General features: G+C 52.2%; 1 protein-coding gene across 1 annotated transcript; it reads left to right on the top strand.

The window, feature by feature from the left end:
* Positions 1-7,597: 7,597 nt before the first annotated feature.
* SRSF1 (serine and arginine rich splicing factor 1) lies at positions 7,598-11,578 on the top strand. The gene is made up of 4 exons (XM_061363354.1): positions 7,598-8,245; positions 8,542-8,726; positions 8,983-9,155; positions 9,410-11,578. The coding sequence occupies exons 1-4, from the start codon at positions 8,052-8,054 to the stop codon at positions 9,602-9,604; spliced, it is 747 nt and encodes a 248-aa protein (XP_061219338.1). The 5' UTR covers positions 7,598-8,051; the 3' UTR covers positions 9,605-11,578.
* Positions 11,579-19,270: the final 7,692 nt, after the last annotated feature.

The raw sequence follows: 19,270 nt of genomic DNA, 5'->3' as shown, positions 1-19,270 counted from the left end.
TGTAGATGGCTCCTTGTCTAACGTTGCTTTCCAGGAGGTACTGCGTTCCTTGGCATCCTGCAAGCGAGGTAGGAAAAACTAATACTAAACCACTTGTGAGCCTTATTAATATGGAATCAGGTCATCCACTCGCTGCAAGTTTTTGCAAGTGACTCGCGGTGTGCAGTTCATGCAGGAGCTGTAAATAAGAGCCTGGAATCTCAGAGGGGTCCTATTAGGAACACAACTGCCTTGAGCATGCCAGGGATAAGGGGTGATGCAGCCCAGCCCTGGCTAACAGACCAGCTGGGTGCAGAGAGCTGGGAACTCGCATCAATCTGATCCGTTCTGAAGTGAAAAATAGCTTTGGAGACAATGTAAACAAAGGAGTTTGGTCCTACAAGGAAGTTGGTCCTACAAGGGGCCCTGCCTGCACATCAAAGGCTTCCTAAATCTCTTAAGGCTGGAAGTGCTTTTGGGATCCTCTACTGCACGCTCCTGTGAGCCACAGGGCTCACCGGGGTTGGGTTTGTGGTTGAGCATTGCTCTCGGATGAGCTGTGGGTGCCAAGGCAATGCCGGGTTGCTTTGGGGTGGTTGCAGGTTTGGGGTTTCCTCCTGCAGCACATCCATAGAAGCCTCTCTGTTTCCTCCTTCCTCCCCTGCTGTGAGCCACAGGCTGCAGTCCCATGGGGTGTCCCTGCTTCAGGAACCAACTGGGAAACCAGTGTAAATTGGTGTTCATGCATGGAATAGCTCAGCAGTCATGCACACTAACATTCATATGCAAACCAACTGTGTGCCCATGCAGGGACTAATGGGGAATTCATGCATGGACTAATCCTGCACTTGTGCATGAGCTCACTGTGATTCTGTGCAGGTCCACTACAGGACCTTTTTGGTTGCTCCTGCACTGGTCAGGCACTCCTGCACCTCCAGAGCACTCATGGGTGAACTGATTAGGTGCTGATGCACTAATTGGGTGCTAATGCATGAGCAAGTTGGGTGCTCAAATGTAAATGAACAGGGCACTTGTGCATTCACTGATTAGACGCTTGTGCATTAATTAATTGGGCACTTGTGCACGGCTCAACTGGATGCAAAGCAGCGTTCCCACACAGCGCAGGGAATCCCACCAGTGCCAGGCATGGGATGCTGCAGCACCACAATACCCGCTGAGCTGGTGCTTCTGTTTCCCCAGCAGCCACACGGGAGCTGATCTCACACCTTCCCCCGAGCTCCCCAGGGTGTGGGAAGCAGCTACTGCCACACAGACAGCTTAAACTCTCTGCTGGCACGGTATAAATACGAGCTGCTCCAAAAGCAGGCGAGAAGGTCTGCGCGGTGTAGAACGATTTAGGTCAGTCTCACTTCTGCAGTGATTTATTTAAGCTGTAGCACTTCCTGGCCTGCGTGAGGAAAGAAATGAGGGGGAAAAAAAGACAGAATCCCCCATATTTACACTATTTTTCTGTAATGTTTATGTTGCAGAAGCTACAGCCAGCACCATTTCCATCCAGGCTGGCAGACGTTTCCACTACACACTCACATTACTTGGGGTTGTTCTTCAAGGTAGAGCAACTTACTAAGCATAAAATTAGCCCAAAAAAGCTTCTGAGTGGTTGTTTCTCAGTGGAAAACACGTCCCGTCCTTTGATCACTGCTGAGGCTTTACCAGAAGTGATCCTGCAATGCTAAAAACAACCATCGTGAATGGATTTAGTTGCACTGTGGGTGCAACTCTGCAAACCCACAAACACTAGTTAAAGCAGGACCAGAAATGAGGGGCAGGTGCTGGAGGTGATGCCTCGTAAGGCAGCCCTGTATATAAATGTATATTTATACAGGCAAGTGTTCACAGGCTCAGTGACAGCACCAGCCAAACCTTCCCTGCCCTCCTCACCAGCCTGGCCTCTCCTCTGTTAATGCTCCCACTGAACCCCATGGAAGGAGCTGCAGTGCTTCATCCCATCAATAATGGAAGTATTATACATCCCTGAAGTCTGGAATATCTCTCTGTATATAAGAGGCCACGAGGGATTTTATTTTAATTAGAGGAATGCTTAAGGTTACTCTGCCTGTTGCTTGATCTGCCGTGGAAGTACAGCAAAACACACCAGAGTTGATTTATTGGGATATAATTCACTCCAGGGGCTGTGAGCGCATCCCATCCCCTGCCTGGCACCCCCGCACATCCCCAGCGTGAGGGGTGCTGGTTATTCATGGCGAGACAGGGAGGAGGTGTCAGGAATGCACTTCATGGCAAGGGAAAAGGAGAGGTTTCGAGTGAGGAAACTTGGCAAAGCCTGCAAAGGTGGTGGTTGGTAATGGAATGCAGCAGCTGCTGAGGTCCCCTGGCAAGGAAACATCCGTGGAGGAGAGCAAACCTCCACACAGATGGCATGTGTCCTTGGGAACAGCTTCGGTGGCCTCAGATGGCTCTGCCTCCGTGCTGGGCTCCACGCAGCAAACACATCTGTGCCATGGAGCACCAGGGACACAGCAGGTTCCCCAGGCTCCAGTGAGCACCCAAACCCCTCTCCTTCGTGTAAACCCACCATGTGGGTGTCTGGAAGGTGCATTTCCAGTTCAGCCCAGTCCCACCAGTGCTCAGAGGGTACTCTGGTCCATCACAGCACTTACCTTGTGTTTAACTCCCAAACAGGCAAGCAATCGGTTAGGGAGCAAAGCTGCCTTCTGCTGTGGATAAGGAGGAGTAAAATGGGGAATAATAACAAAAAGAAAGCCCTGAAGAGAAAAAATTACTCACTGACATCTCTGATGCTCTCAGAGCAAACAAAAGTACATGGAGGCTCTGCTTTATGTGTGCCCATACAGCCAGGCAGCACACATTCATTGTTCTTTCTTCCTCTGCTCTTAACAGTAAAAAAGCCTGGCAAGGGACAGCCCAAGACCATGGCTGTAAGCCTGATACCATAAAGGACAGGAAAATCGATTTGGTTTTGCTTTGCCCCACATAGTTTGGTGCAGAACAGCCAGTAGCAGATAACCAGGGTGCTTCCACTCCTCATTTGACTGCATAGTCTTAACTTGCTCATTTAAAAGCACTTACCTTTTACCTTCACCTTTCTCAGCTGTTCATATGGAATTATGCACGTCAATGAAACACTTCCAAAAACTTTAGTTGCATTTAAAAATACTCTGCTTGAAACATATTTTAATGCCTTTCTCACTCATTCTATTTCCTTGTATTAAAATAAACTCAGCAAACCCACACTGATGCCACAAGGGCTGCATCCTGATAACGCTGAAAGCCCCGAGCCGAGGAGGCAGCGGGGACGGTGGCATCGTTGCCAACGGCTCTCTGATGGAAAGCTAATGGAAAGATGGAAAACCTCCTTTTAGAAGCCACTCAGGCCTAGCAAATGAGGGTTATTTTGGGAGGACAAAAAGATTCAGCTCTACCCACACTCCCAGGGCTCAGCTCGGTGGCACAGCCACCATGAGGATGCCCACAGGATATCTAAATGCAGTGTGCTCACTGATGTGGTTTCCTGGTGGGGAAGGTGGCAGATGCCAGGTGTCAAATAAGAAGCCATCAATACTGGTAATGGACAAATACAGCCTAACAGCCCTGCAGCACAGGGCTGCCTCACTCAGTGTATTGTCACCACTCGCTGTTTCAGTTCCCTGTATCAGGACAGCACCACTTGCTCCAAGACAAAACCCAAGTGGTGGGAAAGCAGGTGTCTAATGGGGTCGGTGAGCTCCTGGTGCTGGTGCCTGGGACGTGGGAAGGTGTTGAGGAGAAAGGAGGGAACTGCAGGAAGAGCACAGGGAAATAAAAATGGCAACAGAAAAAGGAGCAAAGGAGCATTTGAGGTCTCTGCCTAACCACAAGGATCGTACTCAAATCAGCAACCCAAACAGATATGCTCCTTTTTGCTGTTTATTTTCATTAACAGTTTGCATCCATTTTCCTCCATCCACATCAGGCTGTAGGAACATAAACATTTTCCCAGGGATAGAAATCAATTAAAACAGGTTTGGCAAGGGGGTCATTTAAACTCTACAGTCTGTGCTAACCACTGCCCCCAGATACAGTGCAGGAATCAAAGGTGAAACGAGGCGCTGAAAATCAGAGTAAATTACAAACATGAGAGGAGAAATCGCATCTAATCCCAAAGTTTTATTTCTTTGAAAATGGTTTTTAAATTAACCTTTAATTAACTAACTTTAATTAACTATTAATTAATTTAACCTTTAGTAGCTACTAGCCAGGCAAATACCACATAGGATTTAACTACATCCCATTTCCTTGTGTCCCTCCAGCCAGCTGGGCAGATAGAGACTGGAGTGGGGGGATGAGGTGGCTTGTGGTCCTGCAGGGGTGGACTCGGGCTGCAGTGGATGCTCTTGGAAGGGCCCCAGGCATCTGCTCCATATGATCACATCTCTGCTGAGCACATCACGCCCAAGCCTTGCGATGCTGTGCCTGTTCTAACGACATAAAGAGAGCAGGGTTTCAGAATATCTATAAATGAACACTTCCATGGCGCCTGCCAGGCGTGATTTGAATCCAGGTGGTGTTATCTACACAAAACACCAGGGTTCTCCTGCAGCCTTCTCCTCTGGGCGGCTTTGCTGCTTTAAATCCCTACCTGCGTGTGTCCCTGCAGGATAAATCACGCTGTCAAGAGCGCTTTGTGGTGTTTGTTTGCATCGAGACATGCTGCAGCATGTGCGTGTGAAAGTGTGGTGCTGACATCTAAACCTACATAACTAGAACAAGCTCTGTCACCGTGCACTTGATGGGAATTGTTTCCAACTTGCACACGCTCCCCTTGCCTTATCTGTACTCAGTTTCCCTGAAAGAAAATCATAGCCTCTATTCTTTCTATCTTTTTCTACAGGAAAATGAGTAACTTTGATAACATTGAGGCGCTCTTTAAAATCAAAGGCCCCCAAAAGATGAGCTTTACATTTCAATCTCCATAGACACTGTCTGTGCAGCTTCATGTTACTGTCAAAATGGCAAAGGAAACCACTTGAGCGGCATATTCACAACTGTTAAGGGAAGGAAAAGGCAAGTTTGGACAATTCAAAGCTTAGTTCTCAAAACCCCCTGTTACAACGTAAGGCGCCATTGTGAAAATGACCTTTTTCTTCCAAACAATCTGGGCTTTGATGAATTGTTATTTTGCCACCAAGTAAGATTAGTGAAGACTAATCCCAGCTGGATTGTGCAGTACGGGGATTAGGAAAAACAGGTTTTGTCTGATGGAGCCAGGCGAGCGGTGAAGGTGATGGGAGCTGCTCACAGAACCGCGGTGCAGGCTGCTCAGCCACGGCTCCGAAATGAAACCAAGTGGCCCCACTATAAAGCATTTCAGTATCTTTGCATAAGAAGAACTACCTGTGGCACAGGCTGCCTCATCCCTGGCAGTGTTCAAGGCCAGGTTGGACACAGGGGCTTGGAGCAACCTGCTCTAGTGGAAGTTGCCCTGCTTCCATATACTGCGACACACCATTTCTGCACCATCCACTGATGTTCACAGTTGGAAATCCCTGTTTTCCATCACTCCCATTCCGAGAAGGAAAACGTTGTCATTTTACAGTAGCTGCCTTTTCCACCAGGATTATTTGCCATTTCCTTCCCAGTCATTTCTTTCCTCCATAATGAATGTCTAATGATTCTCCACATACACATTCAGCCAGAAAGCCAAAAGCGACTCAGACAAAGCAAACAAATGCTCTGCAGCTTATCCAAGTGTTTCAAGCCTCTGCGGATAACACAGGGCTAAAAAAGGTAATGAGGAAGAAAGCATCCAATACTTCTATAAAGAGACACTTCATTAAGGTAATTAAAGCAGCCATTTAAAGGATTATTAACACACAAAAGAAATTATGCAACGGGCTTTTGGGCACACTCACTAGTATTTTATGGTGCCTTTAAGAAATAAAGTGGTTTAATAAGCTTTTGAAAGGAAAGACTCATTTCTTGGCAAAGGATGGAGCCTTTCCTGCACTGGGGAAGAGCATATTCAGGGTCTTTGTGATTATTTTGTGAGGAAATGAGTTGTTCTTTGGGCTGTTTAAGGGACAATGAGTATTTCTAGTGAGCTGGCAAATAACTGAATTAGCTGGTTAAATTGTGCTGGTTTAAAGTGATGTTTTATTGCTCCAAAGCACCCACTGAAATCAGTGTTGGAACTACAGCAGTCACTGTCACCATTCCACTACAAATGAAACAGTGAAGCCTTAAGACTCTTAAAGACATAGAAAACCCCTAGAGAGATGCTAGTTTAGACTTCACAAACCCCCTCTTCTGAGGAAGGGCTTTCTCCCAACATCCTTCAGTGATTAATCCCAGTCTTTATTGAACCATGGGCAATCTAATACAGGTATCACCAGTGCTAAAATCACTAGAGCCAAGCATGACTGATGCCACCTCCATCTGTAAGTTAAACACATTATGCCATCGCCCTGCAAGCCTTTCTCTAAGCTGGGTTTTCTAGAGGAAAATGCTTGTTTAATGAAGAATGAAGCACCCACAACAGCGCTAAAGAGGCATGACACACTTCTCAAATCCCTTAATTAACTTAGGGAGCCTAAAGGGGTTTGCTACGTGCTCAGGTACTGCTCCAACCCCACCACAGTGGTTGCAGAGCCTCAACCCTCCCGGCACTGTGTGGATTTGCTTGTGCTGATAGAAGAGATGCCAAGGGATAAACAAGAGACATCCAGGCTGCAGGAGTACAACTCTTCCAAGCATTTTGACAAGGATCCCTCCCACCTCTGTTCTTTCTTGTGGATATGCTCTGCTTTAAACGGATTTAATTGAAATTATAACCTTATGAATGTAACATAGTCGTGGTGTTTTCTTGCTGCTTCTCCAGAAATCCTTTTCCACCCTCTTTTGGGCCCATTCCTGGCGTAACTCTGCAAGCACAACACACAGCAGACACTTCTGCAGGAGCACACAGCCCCTGGGAGGCCATGTGCTCATGAACGTGTCCACTTGAGATGTGCCTTTGCCTCCACCTCCAGTGCTTTTGTGTTATTAACTTACAGACACGGAACAAAGCCAAGTACTCTTTCAGATGTGCTCTGTGTCTGTTTCAGAGTCCTTCCAGAGCACACCATGAGACGAGTCTGATGCAAGAGCCCCTAAGATCCACAACACAGCAGTGTCAGGGGGATTAAAACCAACATCACCATAACCCCGTAGCCATAAAACCTGACTTTAACTCTCTGCTGAAGGGCACTGAGGGCAGCATGCTCACATGGCTGAGCAGCGCATCCAAGCCTGCACTCGGCTCTCCGTGCCTTCAGGGCAGCCATTTTACCTCACCGTGCCCGAGCCCCAGCCCTACCCTCAGGCCTCCCGCCCGCCCCGGCAGCAGCACACGTTCCTGGGCACACCGAGTGGGGACCGAGCGGGGACAGAGCCGAGCAATGCCCGCACCAGCACGCATAGACCGGGGGCCGCCGCCATTACCCCCGATCCCACCACAGCCCCCCCCACCGCGCGGTGCATTGTGGGACACACCCCGCTCCTTGGCGCCAAGAGCCGCCGCGGTGCATTGTGGGACACACCCTCCCCTGCCCCGGCCGGGACTTTTTGGCGCGGGCGCCGCACCGGACGTGACGTCATATGGCCTGCCCCTGTAAAAGCCGCGGTCGGCAGTTGCGTTACTCCCTCATTGCCGGCACCGGGAGCCTCACGGGGAAGAAGCGGGCCCGCTGCGGCCTCCCGCGGAGGAGCCGTGCTGCCAGCGCGCGTTCGGCTGCTCTGGGCGAAGCCGCTGAGGGGCGAAAAGAGAGGGACTTCTTTTCACCTGATCCGCGCACGCGCAGTACCGAGGAGTGAGGGCGCGGCAGAAGACACCGGCCTTCCCTTCATTCGCCGCGAGCGCGGGAGGTGCTGCGTCCCGGGGTGAAATCCCTGCGCGCAGTCGGAGCGTGAGGGGAGCCGCGGTCGCCATTTTGAAGAGGTGTTTGGGGGAGGCGGCGCGCTCGCTCCCGTGTGCCCAGCCCGGCCCCGTGCCCGCTGCCCGTCCGCTCCCTGCGCCCCGGCCCTGCACCGCCGCAGCCATTGCCGACCTTGCCATGTCCGGAGGGGGCGTGATCCGCGGCCCAGCCGGCAACAACGACTGCCGCATCTACGTGGGGAACCTACCCCCCGACATCCGCACCAAGGACATCGAGGACGTCTTCTACAAGTACGGGGCCATCCGTGACATCGACCTCAAGAACCGCCGCGGGGGCCCGCCCTTCGCCTTCGTCGAGTTTGAGGACCCCAGGTAAGACCCCCACAGCCTCCCCCCATGGGGCAGGGTGGCCCGGGACCCACTGCGGCCTGCCCATTTGCGTGTCCCACAGTGCTGGGCCTGAGGCGCGGGCAGCCGCCTGCGCTACCGCTCCCCGCCCTGCGGCCTCGGCTCTTTGCGCCGTGGTAACGGGCCCTTCACCGTTGCGGCTGTCGGGGGCCCATGGAGGGGGGCGACGGGCGGGCGGGAAGCGGGAACAAAGGCGGGGGGGCGGTGCATGGGCAGGGCGGGGCGGGCGGCCGCGCTCACCGCCCCGTCCCGTCCCGCAGGGACGCGGAGGACGCCGTCTACGGGCGGGACGGCTACGATTACGATGGGTATCGCCTCCGCGTGGAGTTCCCTCGGAGCGGCCGGGGCACCGGCAGAGGTGGCGGCGGCGGCGGAGGGGGTGGAGCCCCCCGGGGCAGGTACGGCCCCCCGTCCCGGCGCTCGGAGTACAGAGTGATCGTCTCGGGTGAGTCCTTGCTCTTTTCTCTTAACCCCAGTGCTCCCCCGAGGCCCTCCAGACAGGCTTCCCAGCGGAGAGGTGGTGCAGCTCCGAGCTGTTTTGCTTCACGTAGCTTGGGAGGAACGCTATGCCTGCAAGCAGCTCCTCGGGGCACCCTGCTGGCTTCCTCAACAGCCTCTGTCGATTCCTTTGAGCTGATGCTGTAGCTACACGAGGCTAGAGTACAACCCGGTTTGAAAGTTGCTCTTTGCTTTTTACATAGGGCTGCCTCCAAGTGGAAGTTGGCAGGATTTAAAGGATCACATGCGTGAAGCAGGTGATGTATGTTATGCTGATGTTTTCCGAGATGGCACTGGTGTCGTGGAGTTTGTACGGAAGGAAGATATGACCTACGCTGTGCGAAAACTGGATAACACTAAATTTAGATCTCATGAGGTAGGTTTCATACTTTCTTTGGCCAGAATTGGATACAAGGGGCTTAACAGTAGGATTTGAAGGTAAGGAACGTGTGATGTTCGTTTATATACAAAGCGGCTGAGTAAGTCTGTGGTCAGTTTGTCAGGAGATAGGCTTTAAAGCTTTGTCTGTCTCCATGCTGCTAGTAAACGATATCTGCAGTCTGTCAGCATGCCTAAAAAGATGGCCCTAAAGCCTAGACTTTTCAATCGAAAGTTCTGTCTATTCAATAGGGAGAAACTGCCTACATCCGTGTTAAAGTTGATGGCCCAAGAAGTCCAAGCTATGGAAGATCTCGGTCACGCAGCCGTAGTCGTAGCAGAAGCCGTAGTCGAAGCAACAGCAGAAGCCGCAGTTATTCCCCAAGAAGAAGCAGAGGATCTCCACGCTACTCTCCCCGCCACAGCAGATCCCGATCTCGCACATAAGCGATCACTAGCTCTGATCTTTTTGTAGAAGCCCATGTTGTACACAGTTTTCCTTTAGTACAGTCTTTCATTATCCTTTTTTTTTTTTTAATTCCAACTGTTTTACTCGAATTGGCTAAAGTGTTGAATTGCATTCTTGTGTAAAATCCCTAGTGAGTATTTGCTCCTTCACATCGACATTCCCCTCATGTCTTTGGTAAATTGTACTTTAACTGATGTCAGTCAGGATTGTTTCGGTTTAGTTTCTAGTTCAAATACCAACATTCTTGGAGCTGTGGTATTGCTGTGTAAATGTCTCAGTGTTCAGCTATGGTTTATACGAGCTGGGGATGTTGGGATGTTTGTGGCTAACTTGTCTCTTCTGGGGGATCTTATATTTTATCTTGCCTTTTCGTGTGTCTTTCTGTAGACATATCTGAAGAGATGGATTAAGAATGCTTTGGATTAAAGGATTGTGGAGCACATGTCAATCATTTTAGGATTGTCAAAAGGAGGATTGAGGAGGATCAGATCAATAATGGAGGCAATGGTATGACTCCAAGTGCTATTGTCACAGATGAACTTGGCAGTATTGACCTTATACCGAGAGCCAGGCTAATGGAGCGCGTGCACCTCTGTGTCACGTCAGGCATGGTCTAGTTACCGCAGGCTACAATTGCTCTTTGCTTTAAAACTCTTTTTTGGGGGGGCAATTGTGGCTAAATACTTGCTTTTGCTTAGTCTATTATTCCATTCTATTTTTAGTTTTTTTAAGGAATAAACTGGGTTGGGGGTGGGAGTTTCGGTTTACTTTGTCACGCAGCATTTGGTTACAAGTGTTAAATGTTCTGTAGTATTCGTGCAGTTGTGGTAGATCAAAGGGTATCTTTAATTCGGAGTATAATATCAATACTGCTAAAATCTGCATGTCCTCTGTGTGACTGATACAGCATTGCTATTGCATTTCTTAAAGTATCAGACTGAAAGCAGAAATACAACCAACAACTTAAGACAACCAAGTGGGGAATAACGTAAAGTCTCAGCCCTGCCCCCTCAGACTAATTGTCAATTGACTCACCGATCCGTTTGCAAACTCCAGTTCCCAGCGTTCCCTTCCAGCCGGGAATGCTGTTGTAGCTCAGGCCTGCAGCAGGTGGATAGTGTTGGCAGTTAAAGCTCTTCCAGTTTCGTAGCCCATTTTTTGCGACCACAGAGCTGTGCGAGCGATGAGTATGTTGGCATTTCCAGTTGACATATTGTAAATATGACAGATGTTTCCTCCCAGTAGTAATTAACATTTCTAAGAAAGAATTATCTGAGCATCACCATTCACGAGTTTGTTTTGGGGAATTGATAGTTATTACTGTACATCTCTGTTAATTGATGGCAAACATAACTGATCATTCCCCAGAATCCTATTTTTTCATTACAGTATCTAACTTTTTGCCTCCTCTTTTTTGGTTTTGCTGGTTATAAAGGTTTGGATTGGAGAGGGCTCACTGGATCCCAATCCTTGGAGCTGGATCATTGGATTCAAATCATAATGTGGATAGGATAGGGAGGCTGAATTACAAGGATTCATGGAGCGGGATCAGATTACCAGGAACATAGGAGTGGATTCCTGCCCCAACCAAACCGCACTCGTGTGGAGTCTTTTTGTTATTCAACTCAATTGGCTATTCCAAAGATACCTTTTTTTTTCCTATTTTTGACGATGGGAGCCCTTAAGATGCACGATGGAGTTTTTCCATGGTTTTTGGTAAAAGGAGCAAAGCGAGGACCTGGAGAGGTGCGTTGGAGCGATCTCCTTGGAAGGATTCAGCACGAGTAGATGGTAAACGCTTAAAGGGGAAAAAGGGGGGGGTTGTTTAAAACATAAAACCGAAGTCGTTTCTCTAAATTTAATGACCAATTGGAGTTAAAGATTGAGCAGGTTTTCAATTGGCTTCTGCCTTTTTCTTTTCCTTTAACAAATAAAATTTTTACAGAAACACACCCGGGGGTTGTGGTTTGTTGCCAAGCCGAGGGCTCCGCTCGCCACCGTGGCCCCGCTCGGCCGCACAAAAGCCTTTTGTGCTCCACAGAGATGTAGTGTTCACAGGAAGCGCTGGTGTTTGAGCTGCTCCCAAAGAAAGGGCTCCGTTCCCTGGGAAATGGGTGGAATTTATTACAGGAGAAGGGGGAAAGAAAGACTTCTCGCTGCTTAAAAGAGGATGTGTTAATATTCATGTTGCTAGTGATACTGGAGGGAAAATGGGAGGTTTGGCCCTGCAGTCCTCTTGAGGGCACATGGGGTGTGCAGGCCTTCCTGGTGTCCATGGGCTTGGTGGTGGCTGGAGGCAGCAAGTGAAGATGATTACAGAGGAGCTGATGTAATCCGGTCGCAACCACCCGCAGCATCCAGCCTGGGACTGTGGCTCCTTTCCTGTGTGATGACTCTCGTTGCTTAGTATGAAGTCCATGAAAATTCCTTTGGTTATTAAAGTTTGTGTGAAATTTGCAGGGAATTAAAGTGTCAGTGGGGAGCACAGGGGTTGTGGTTCTGCACGGTGTAAGTGCGGTGTACAGGGCTGTCCTGGGGGGCACAGGCTGGGTGGTTGGGTCACTGTTTAAGCGGGTACCTTGGGTTTGTGTGGCTGGGGCTGGGTTTTGGTAGCAGGGGGCTGCAGGGATGGCTCCTGTGAGAAGCTGCTGTTGGCTTCCCCCATGTCTGATGGCACCAATGCCAGCCAGCTCCAAGATGGATCTGCCACTGACCAAGGCTGAGCCCTCAGTGATGGAGATGGCACCTCTGGGATCACGGGTTTAGGAAGATGGGTAAGTCCTGCACAACAGCAGCTGGAAAAGGGAGAGGAACAGCTCTGCAGACACCAGGGTCAGTGCAGGAGGAGGGGGAAGGTGCTCCAAGCACCAGAGCATGGGTTCCCTGCAGCCCCTGGAGGTGCAGCAGAGGGATTCCCAAAGGAAGCTGTGACCCTGTGGGAAGCCTGTGCAGAAGCAGGGTCAGGGCAGGACCTGTGATCCCACGGGGAGCGGAGCCCGTGCTGGAGCAGGAATGAGTGTGAGGAGCCAAAGATGTGTCTGTGAGATGTACTCTTAAACAGTTATGAACTGATGGCAAAGCCCTGTGCCTGAGGGCAAGGTAAGAGCCATGTTGCACACAGAACACACTTGGCTGCTGGAGTGGTTGTGGGACAATGCTGGGTGGGAAGAGCTGTTGGGAGGAGTGGGATGGGGAGCGTGAAGGTGGGGTGGCTCTTGCCAGAGAGGTTTGTTTGTCAGGGAGTGGGAAGCAGGGGAGTGGATGGGGAAGTGTGTGCTCAATGGCACGTAGGTATGTGTTGTTAGAGGGGAAGTTGGCCTGAAAAACCCCAAACCCTTGTGTGGCCTGAGCTCAAGGAAGGTGAAATGGGAGCGGCTTTAAAGCAGAGGTTTGAGTGCACTCAGGAAAACAAAACCTCTTCTTGCACAAAAGGAAACCTGAAGAGTTTGGTTTGAATTGGAGTGGTGCTTGGAGAGGATCCCTCTGCCTGCCTAGGGGCTGGGGAGAAGGAGACCTTCATGGGCTAGGAGGAGTGAAGGAGGCTGAGACCCTCACGGATGGAGGGGCTAAAGTCCCTCTTTGAAACACGAGGGTCTGGGTTCTGACCCAGGGAGTCCAAAGGCTCTGGGCATAAAGAGCTGATTAATGTGCTGAGGCACTAACTGGAGGGGTTCAGCTGATTCCAAGATGCAGCAGTACCTGTACGAGCTCTGAAGTGGTTGCAGCGTGGTTAAGCATCACCTCGTGGAAAGGCCCTTCCTCCCTGGTGGCAGCACAGGAGGGCACCGGATGCTGGGAGGAGGATGATGAGGAAACACCAGTGTTCTCCATGTTGGGATTTGTGGACCACATCACCTTTGTGCTAAGCTCTTAACACTGAGTTCTTAAAGACCTGCTGGGGCGTTTGTACCCCTGCAGGAGACTGCTGGCCTTCCCTGCTGAGTGGGAATGCTGTGCTTTCACTTGGAAAAAGGAAGGGAATGGTGGAATGCTGGAGTTCTTTCTACCCTGAGGGAAGAGATGTTGAGCTGCTGCAGCTGATTCATGTCCCTGCCTTTAACACAGCGGTGCTGGAGCAGCTCTGCCATTCCTGCGCAGGGGAATCTGCCTTTTCCGATGGTCCTGTGCTTCCGATAGTGCTGCTTTGTTGGTACAACTGAGGGCAATTGTCCTCCCTGGGGCTGCGTGGTCCCTCTGCCCTGCCCTTGCTGCACGCAGCTGCCTGTTGGCAGCCCAGCACTGCTGGCGTTGTGCAGGCACTTGGGGAAGCGCAGCGGTGAGGGAGGGAATCTGTCCTCCTTAATCCCACTGGTAGCAGAGCTTCATAAACCTAACATGGAAACAGATGGAAAAGTTGTGGTTTCTCCCAAACCACAGTTTGGGGGGGGTTTTGTTGCTTTAATGAACAGAAACTTCTGCTTTAGAACAGCAGAGTCAGGCATTGATCTGTTCGTATCGGTTGTGGCTTCAGGTTTCTTGCTCCTGGTAACAGCAGTTTTTAGCTGTACAGCACCATTGGAGCAATTCCTGTGTTGGCTGAAACCAGCTCCAGTAAGGGTAGGTGCAGAATGAGCCTCGCTGCACCTGCGGCTGAGCCTGTTTCAAACAGAAAGGTGAATTCTTCAGGAGGAAAAACCCCATCAAATCAAGATTCCAGGCAGTTCCCTGTGGAACCAATGTTCCCTGACATCCCTCTCCTGCATGCCTGCAGAGGTGAGTCAGACTTGCAGGGCTTCATGTAAGCAGCCACACTGTGTGCTCCTTGAAGGGCACAGAGCCTCGTCTGCCCCTCGGCCATAGGATCTGGGAATGGGTTGGGTTGGAAGGGACCTTAAAGCTCATCCAGTCCCAACCCCTGCTATGGGCAGGGACCCCTTCCACTGGAGCAGCTTGCTCCAAGCCCCTGTGTCCAACCTGGCCTTGAGCACTGCCAGGGATGGGGCAGCCACAGCTTCTCTGGGCACCCTGTGGTGCCAGGGTCCAGGCTCAGCCTGTTCCTGCCCCCCTCCCCACCGGAGCGCTGCGTGTGTGTGCAACAGTTGTAGGGCCATTAGCATAATTTTATGCACTAATTTGTGTAATCATTAAAGAGCTGAGAAGGGCATTGTTCGCATGAGTAATTACCTCGGGGTTCTAATAGCTCCCGTTCATCCCGGCACTGAGTTTCATGTTTCTGTGAGTCAGCCAAAGAGCCCTGCTTTGGCTATAACAGTGCTTTAAGCAACATCCCCCTGTTTCGCATGCCTCGGTTGTGCTCTGCGTCGCTGTGACGTGATGGAGCTGATGAGCTTACACCACGCAGATGGCTGCTGGGGACACGGGCCAGCATGGATGCAGGGCTGGAGCAGCGCTGCTCTGGAGCCAGGCTGGGAGAGCTGGGATGCATCAGCCTGGAGAAGAGAAGGCTCCTGAAGGGGAGACCTTAGAGCACCTCCTAAAGGGGCTGCAGGAAACCTGGAGAGGGGCTTTGGGCAAGGGATGTAGGGACAGGACAAGGGGAATGGCTTTGACAGCACCAGGCACGTAAGGTCAGTGCATTTAGGGAAAAACACGGCCACGGAATTAGAGCAGCCGAGGCAGCGAGGAAATCCGGGTGCTAATCCCTGATCTTTCACTGACACAAGGCAAAGCCCGGGCGAGCCGGCTGCCTCCCTGCTCGCAGCCACAGCTGGAACACACGGATAATGCTGCATTACCTTCCCCACGGGCCTGCCGCGATTAAGAGCGGGGAAGAGCTCGCAAATCCTTTGGGAAAGGGAACGGCGGGGATTAGTGCCCGGCTGGAGGGCCACGGTCCCACTGCACCCGCTTGTGCCTTTGCCAGCGCCGTGCCCCATTTTCCTTATTCTCTGTTGTTTTCTCTTTTCCCAGGACCCGGGTGTTGGTTAATCCCATCTGGCAGCTATGGATCGTCTCCACAGCAATCGATGGGTGTGCATTCGGCTGCATCGCTCAGCTGATCCCACAGAAATGAGCATCCAGCACCAGCGGGAGCCTCGGGCACAGCATCCCTGCTCCACAGGCAGGGACCCCTTCCACTGGAGCAGCTTGCTCCAAGCCCCTGTGTCCAACCTGGCCTTGAGCACTGCCAGGGATGGGGCAGCCACAGCTTCTCTGGGCACCCTGTGCCAGCGCCTCAGCACCCTCACAGGGAAGAGCTTCTGCCTAAGAGCTCAGCTCAGTCTCCCCTCTGGCAGGTTCAAGCCATTCCCCTTGGCCTGTCCCTACAGGCCCTTGTCCCAAGCCCCTCTCCAGGTTTCCTGCAGCCCCTTTAGGCACTGGAGCTGCTCTCAGGTCTCCCCTTAAGGAGCCTTCTCTTCTCCAGGCTGCCCCAGCCCAGCTCTCTCAGCCTGGCTCCAGAGCAGAGCTGCTCCAGCCCTCGCAGCAGCTCCATGGCCTCTCTGGACTTGCTCCAACAGCTCCCATGTCCTCCTTATATCTGCCTATCTCTGTAAAACATACATGTGTATGAACACACGTCAATATACATGTACCAACCTAGATGCATAAGTCATCTACATGCATAGAACTGAGTGTTTGATGCTAAGCATGGGCAATCCTCACTGCACAGCCCCAGTGCCCTGGCTCCTGTGCATCTCTCCATGTACCGCTTGCAATGGGGCGTCCCCAGTGAGCGTGCAGCCCCGTTTAGAGCAGGGGCAATCACTTTGCACATGCCTGGGGACAGCCTCAAAGCAGCAGCTTCCCCTGCCCCTCCTCTCCATCGGTGCAGCCAACGACAGCAGCTTCGTGGTGGGAAGAGCGGCTGTGATGGGGACACCCAAAATAACCCCCAAGGGCAGGGGATGTGGAGTGTGGGGCTGCAAGGTGCAGGGTGCAGATTAGCGCAGGCACAGCTGGGGACAAGGAGGTGGGAAGAGATAAGGGCACTCTCCCTGCTAAACATAGCCAGGATCGCTCCCGGCCCCGCCGCTGCTCTGGCCGGAGCACTGAGCATCACTCATGGCTATGGGAGATGGGAGCCAGCGGTGCTGTGTGCCATAAAGGCAAAGCTCGGGCTGCAGGAAGGCAGGGATCTGCCTGTGTTTGGGATGGTGCTGGATTCAGAGGGATGGCAGAGAGGGAGGAGGCTGATATTCCAGGGAAGCAAGCGGGAGGGTTTCCCATAGCAGGACAGCAGGGAAGGAAGTGTTCAGAACTGCATGGATTGGCCATGGCAGGGCTCTGTGGGATGGGAATGCTTTCACCAGGGAATGCCTGACAGCACAGAGCAGCCGTAACACTATTCCTGCCTGGCTCTGGGGGAGCCCTGGGCTGGTGAATGTGGTGGTCCATATGGACCTGGGAGTCTCTCTGCCACCCTTGGCACCACACTGGCTTTTCCATGTCCTTCCTTCCTCCCTATACACATGGCTGCAGCAGCAGCACCTCAAAGTTTGGTGCCAAACACATGAAAACAGGGAACGCAGCAGCATTCCCGCAGGGTCCTGCTTAGGAGGCTCCTTCCCTTTGCTAGCTCCTTGCTGCTCCTCCGTGGATTGCCATCACGCCTTCCGCAGCGATCCAGCCGAGCCGGCTGGTGCATTCCTGCATCCTATTTTCCTCCTCTGAAAACTGGAGCGAGCCTTCAGATGTGCTAATTATGGGAAGGCGACGGCGCGCTCTGCACCAGCAGCAGCAGCAGCAGGGCTGCCTCCAAGCCCCGGGGCTGGTGCATGTGGTGGTCCTGGCATTGGTACTCAATGGCACAGGATGGAGAGAGCATGGGTGGCAGCAGGGGATGGCTGTGGGCAGCCATATGGCAAAAGCCTTCCCTTTCCCTGTGCATGCAAGCACGTTCTTCACCCCTGCAGCACCTCCTACGTGTGTTTGCTGCAGGTCAAGGATGCGCTTGTCCAGCAGGCAGTGGGATGCTCCTTGGAGGATGCTGCCCTATCCCATGGTGTAGCTGGCACAGGGCAGCCGTGCTGGCGGCCGAGCCTGCAGTGCGTGCTCCCCGCTGACGTGTGTGACTGTCTCCTTTTAGCTTCCCTCATCACTTGGAGAGGGAAGTTGAAGCTGCAAAGAGAGACGCCAGAGGAGACGCGAGCTGGGGAAGCAGCTGAAGGGAAGCTGCCTGCAGGGAGCACATTCTGTCGCTGCAGCTTATTTACACACTCGAGGGCTCTTCAGCCCCACGGAGCTGTGGGATCCACTCGGGGAGCAGACACAACCAGAGAGGGGCTCCTCCAGCACTGAAATGTTCCATGTGTTCTATTCCGAGCGATGCAAACACCAGCTCAACAGAGGGAGCAGAGCACGGCATGCCAGAGATAGGGGCTGATAGGTGCTGGGTGAGGAGGGTCCCTGCCATGGGACACAGCCCATCTGCTCTATAGCCATGGGAGATGTGCAGAGAGCAGACATTATGACTTTATCACTCCCCTCCACGACATTCCAGGGGGGTTCTGCAAGGGTAACGGGATAAGATGAATAGAGTTTAGATGCAGTTTAGAGTTTAGCCCTTCTGCAGCTCCTGGATGGAGGGGAGCCGCATCCTGCCGCAGCAACAGCCACTGGTGCCCATGCAAACAGGCACCTCACCAAGTCCTGTGGCTGAGCACGGTGGAGGAAGCAGCTCCTTTCCATATGAGTCGTGCCATGAAGTGGCTTTGAACCGTGACCCATGGGTATTGCCTCCTCTGGAGGTGGGGCACTGGAAGCGGGGGATACCCCAGCAGCATTCCCAACACCAGCCTGGGAAGCGCTGAGGGAGAGAGGAAGGCAGGTTTGTGTTGGGAAAGGCAGGAAAGAGCACCCTGGGGATGGCGTTAAATGGGCCACGCATCCTGGTGCCCTAGAAATACCCTGCACGGGCGCCTGAGCGGCAGCGCTGGCAGCGGCTGATGATGCTGTCGCTGTCCCAGCTCCATGGCTGAGGGAGCTGGAAGGTGTAAGTTAACCAGCAGAGCACTCGGAGCCACCTGTGATGTGGGTTTGTCCAAAGCGGCGCTGCTTTAATGAAGATGGGGAGTTTGCAAATCAAACCTTTGTTTATTCTGCTTTGGGGCATATATAATGTATATGTACATCTATAATGTATATGTACATAAATAATGCAAATAACGTGTTTTCAAACACTGCGGCTTTTGCATTTCCAGTTACAACCCTGGGTAGAGGGAAGTTCGTCAGGTTTGGCACAGACTTGCCCTTTATTAACAGAGCTCCTCTGAGCTCTTGCTTTGCTTTGCTCCCAACGCAGCTCCTCTCCCAGTGTGCGCTGTTGTGGGATGTGCTGGATGCCTCAGCTGGATGCTGGTGAAAGGAAAGCGGCTTCCAGCTCCCTTTCCTTCTCCTCTGACCCCATAGGCAGGGTTTGAGTTCCCAGGTTTGTTCCCTAGCCCCTCTTCGGCTGCAGCCCCACAAGAACAGGGCTCAGCCTCCTCCGTGCTCATCGGGGTTTCTCCCATGACTCAGTGATGCTCGGGTACTTTTCTTCACCTTTAACTGAAGCCAGTGCGAGCCCTCCCAGGTCTTCATTAACAAACAAACCCGACCAACAGCGAGGAACGTAGCCAGGAGCAGCAGGGGCGCTCCCCCTGTTCCCAACGCGGTGCTTCCCCTCGGCTCCCCTGCAGCCCCTGCTCTGCTGAGAGCGGTCGCTGCTACCGGTGAAGGGCAGGAGAGGGGACCGGACGGTGCTG

Source organism: Neopsephotus bourkii, unplaced genomic scaffold (genome assembly GCF_033783945.1).
Source record: "Neopsephotus bourkii isolate Nb327-2 ecotype Australia unplaced genomic scaffold, CSIRO-AGI_Nbou_v1 NB_1154, whole genome shotgun sequence".
NCBI lineage: Eukaryota > Metazoa > Chordata > Aves > Psittaciformes > Psittacidae > Neopsephotus > Neopsephotus bourkii.
This window is presented reverse-complemented; position numbering and strand designations above follow the sequence as displayed.

What these genes read in the sequence shown, in the direction of transcription:
- SRSF1 (XM_061363354.1), top strand. Translation starts at nt 8,052, where the DNA reads ATGTCCGGAGGGGGCGTGATCCGCGGCCCAGCCGGCAACAACGACTGC. An exon ending in GTCGAGTTTGAGGACCCCAG is followed by an intron (nt 8,246 to 8,541) that starts GTAAGACCCCCA and finishes CCCGTCCCGCAG; the next exon opens with GGACGCGGAGGACGCCGTCT. An exon ending in CTAAATTTAGATCTCATGAG is followed by an intron (nt 9,156 to 9,409) that starts GTAGGTTTCATA and finishes TCTATTCAATAG; the next exon opens with GGAGAAACTGCCTACATCCG.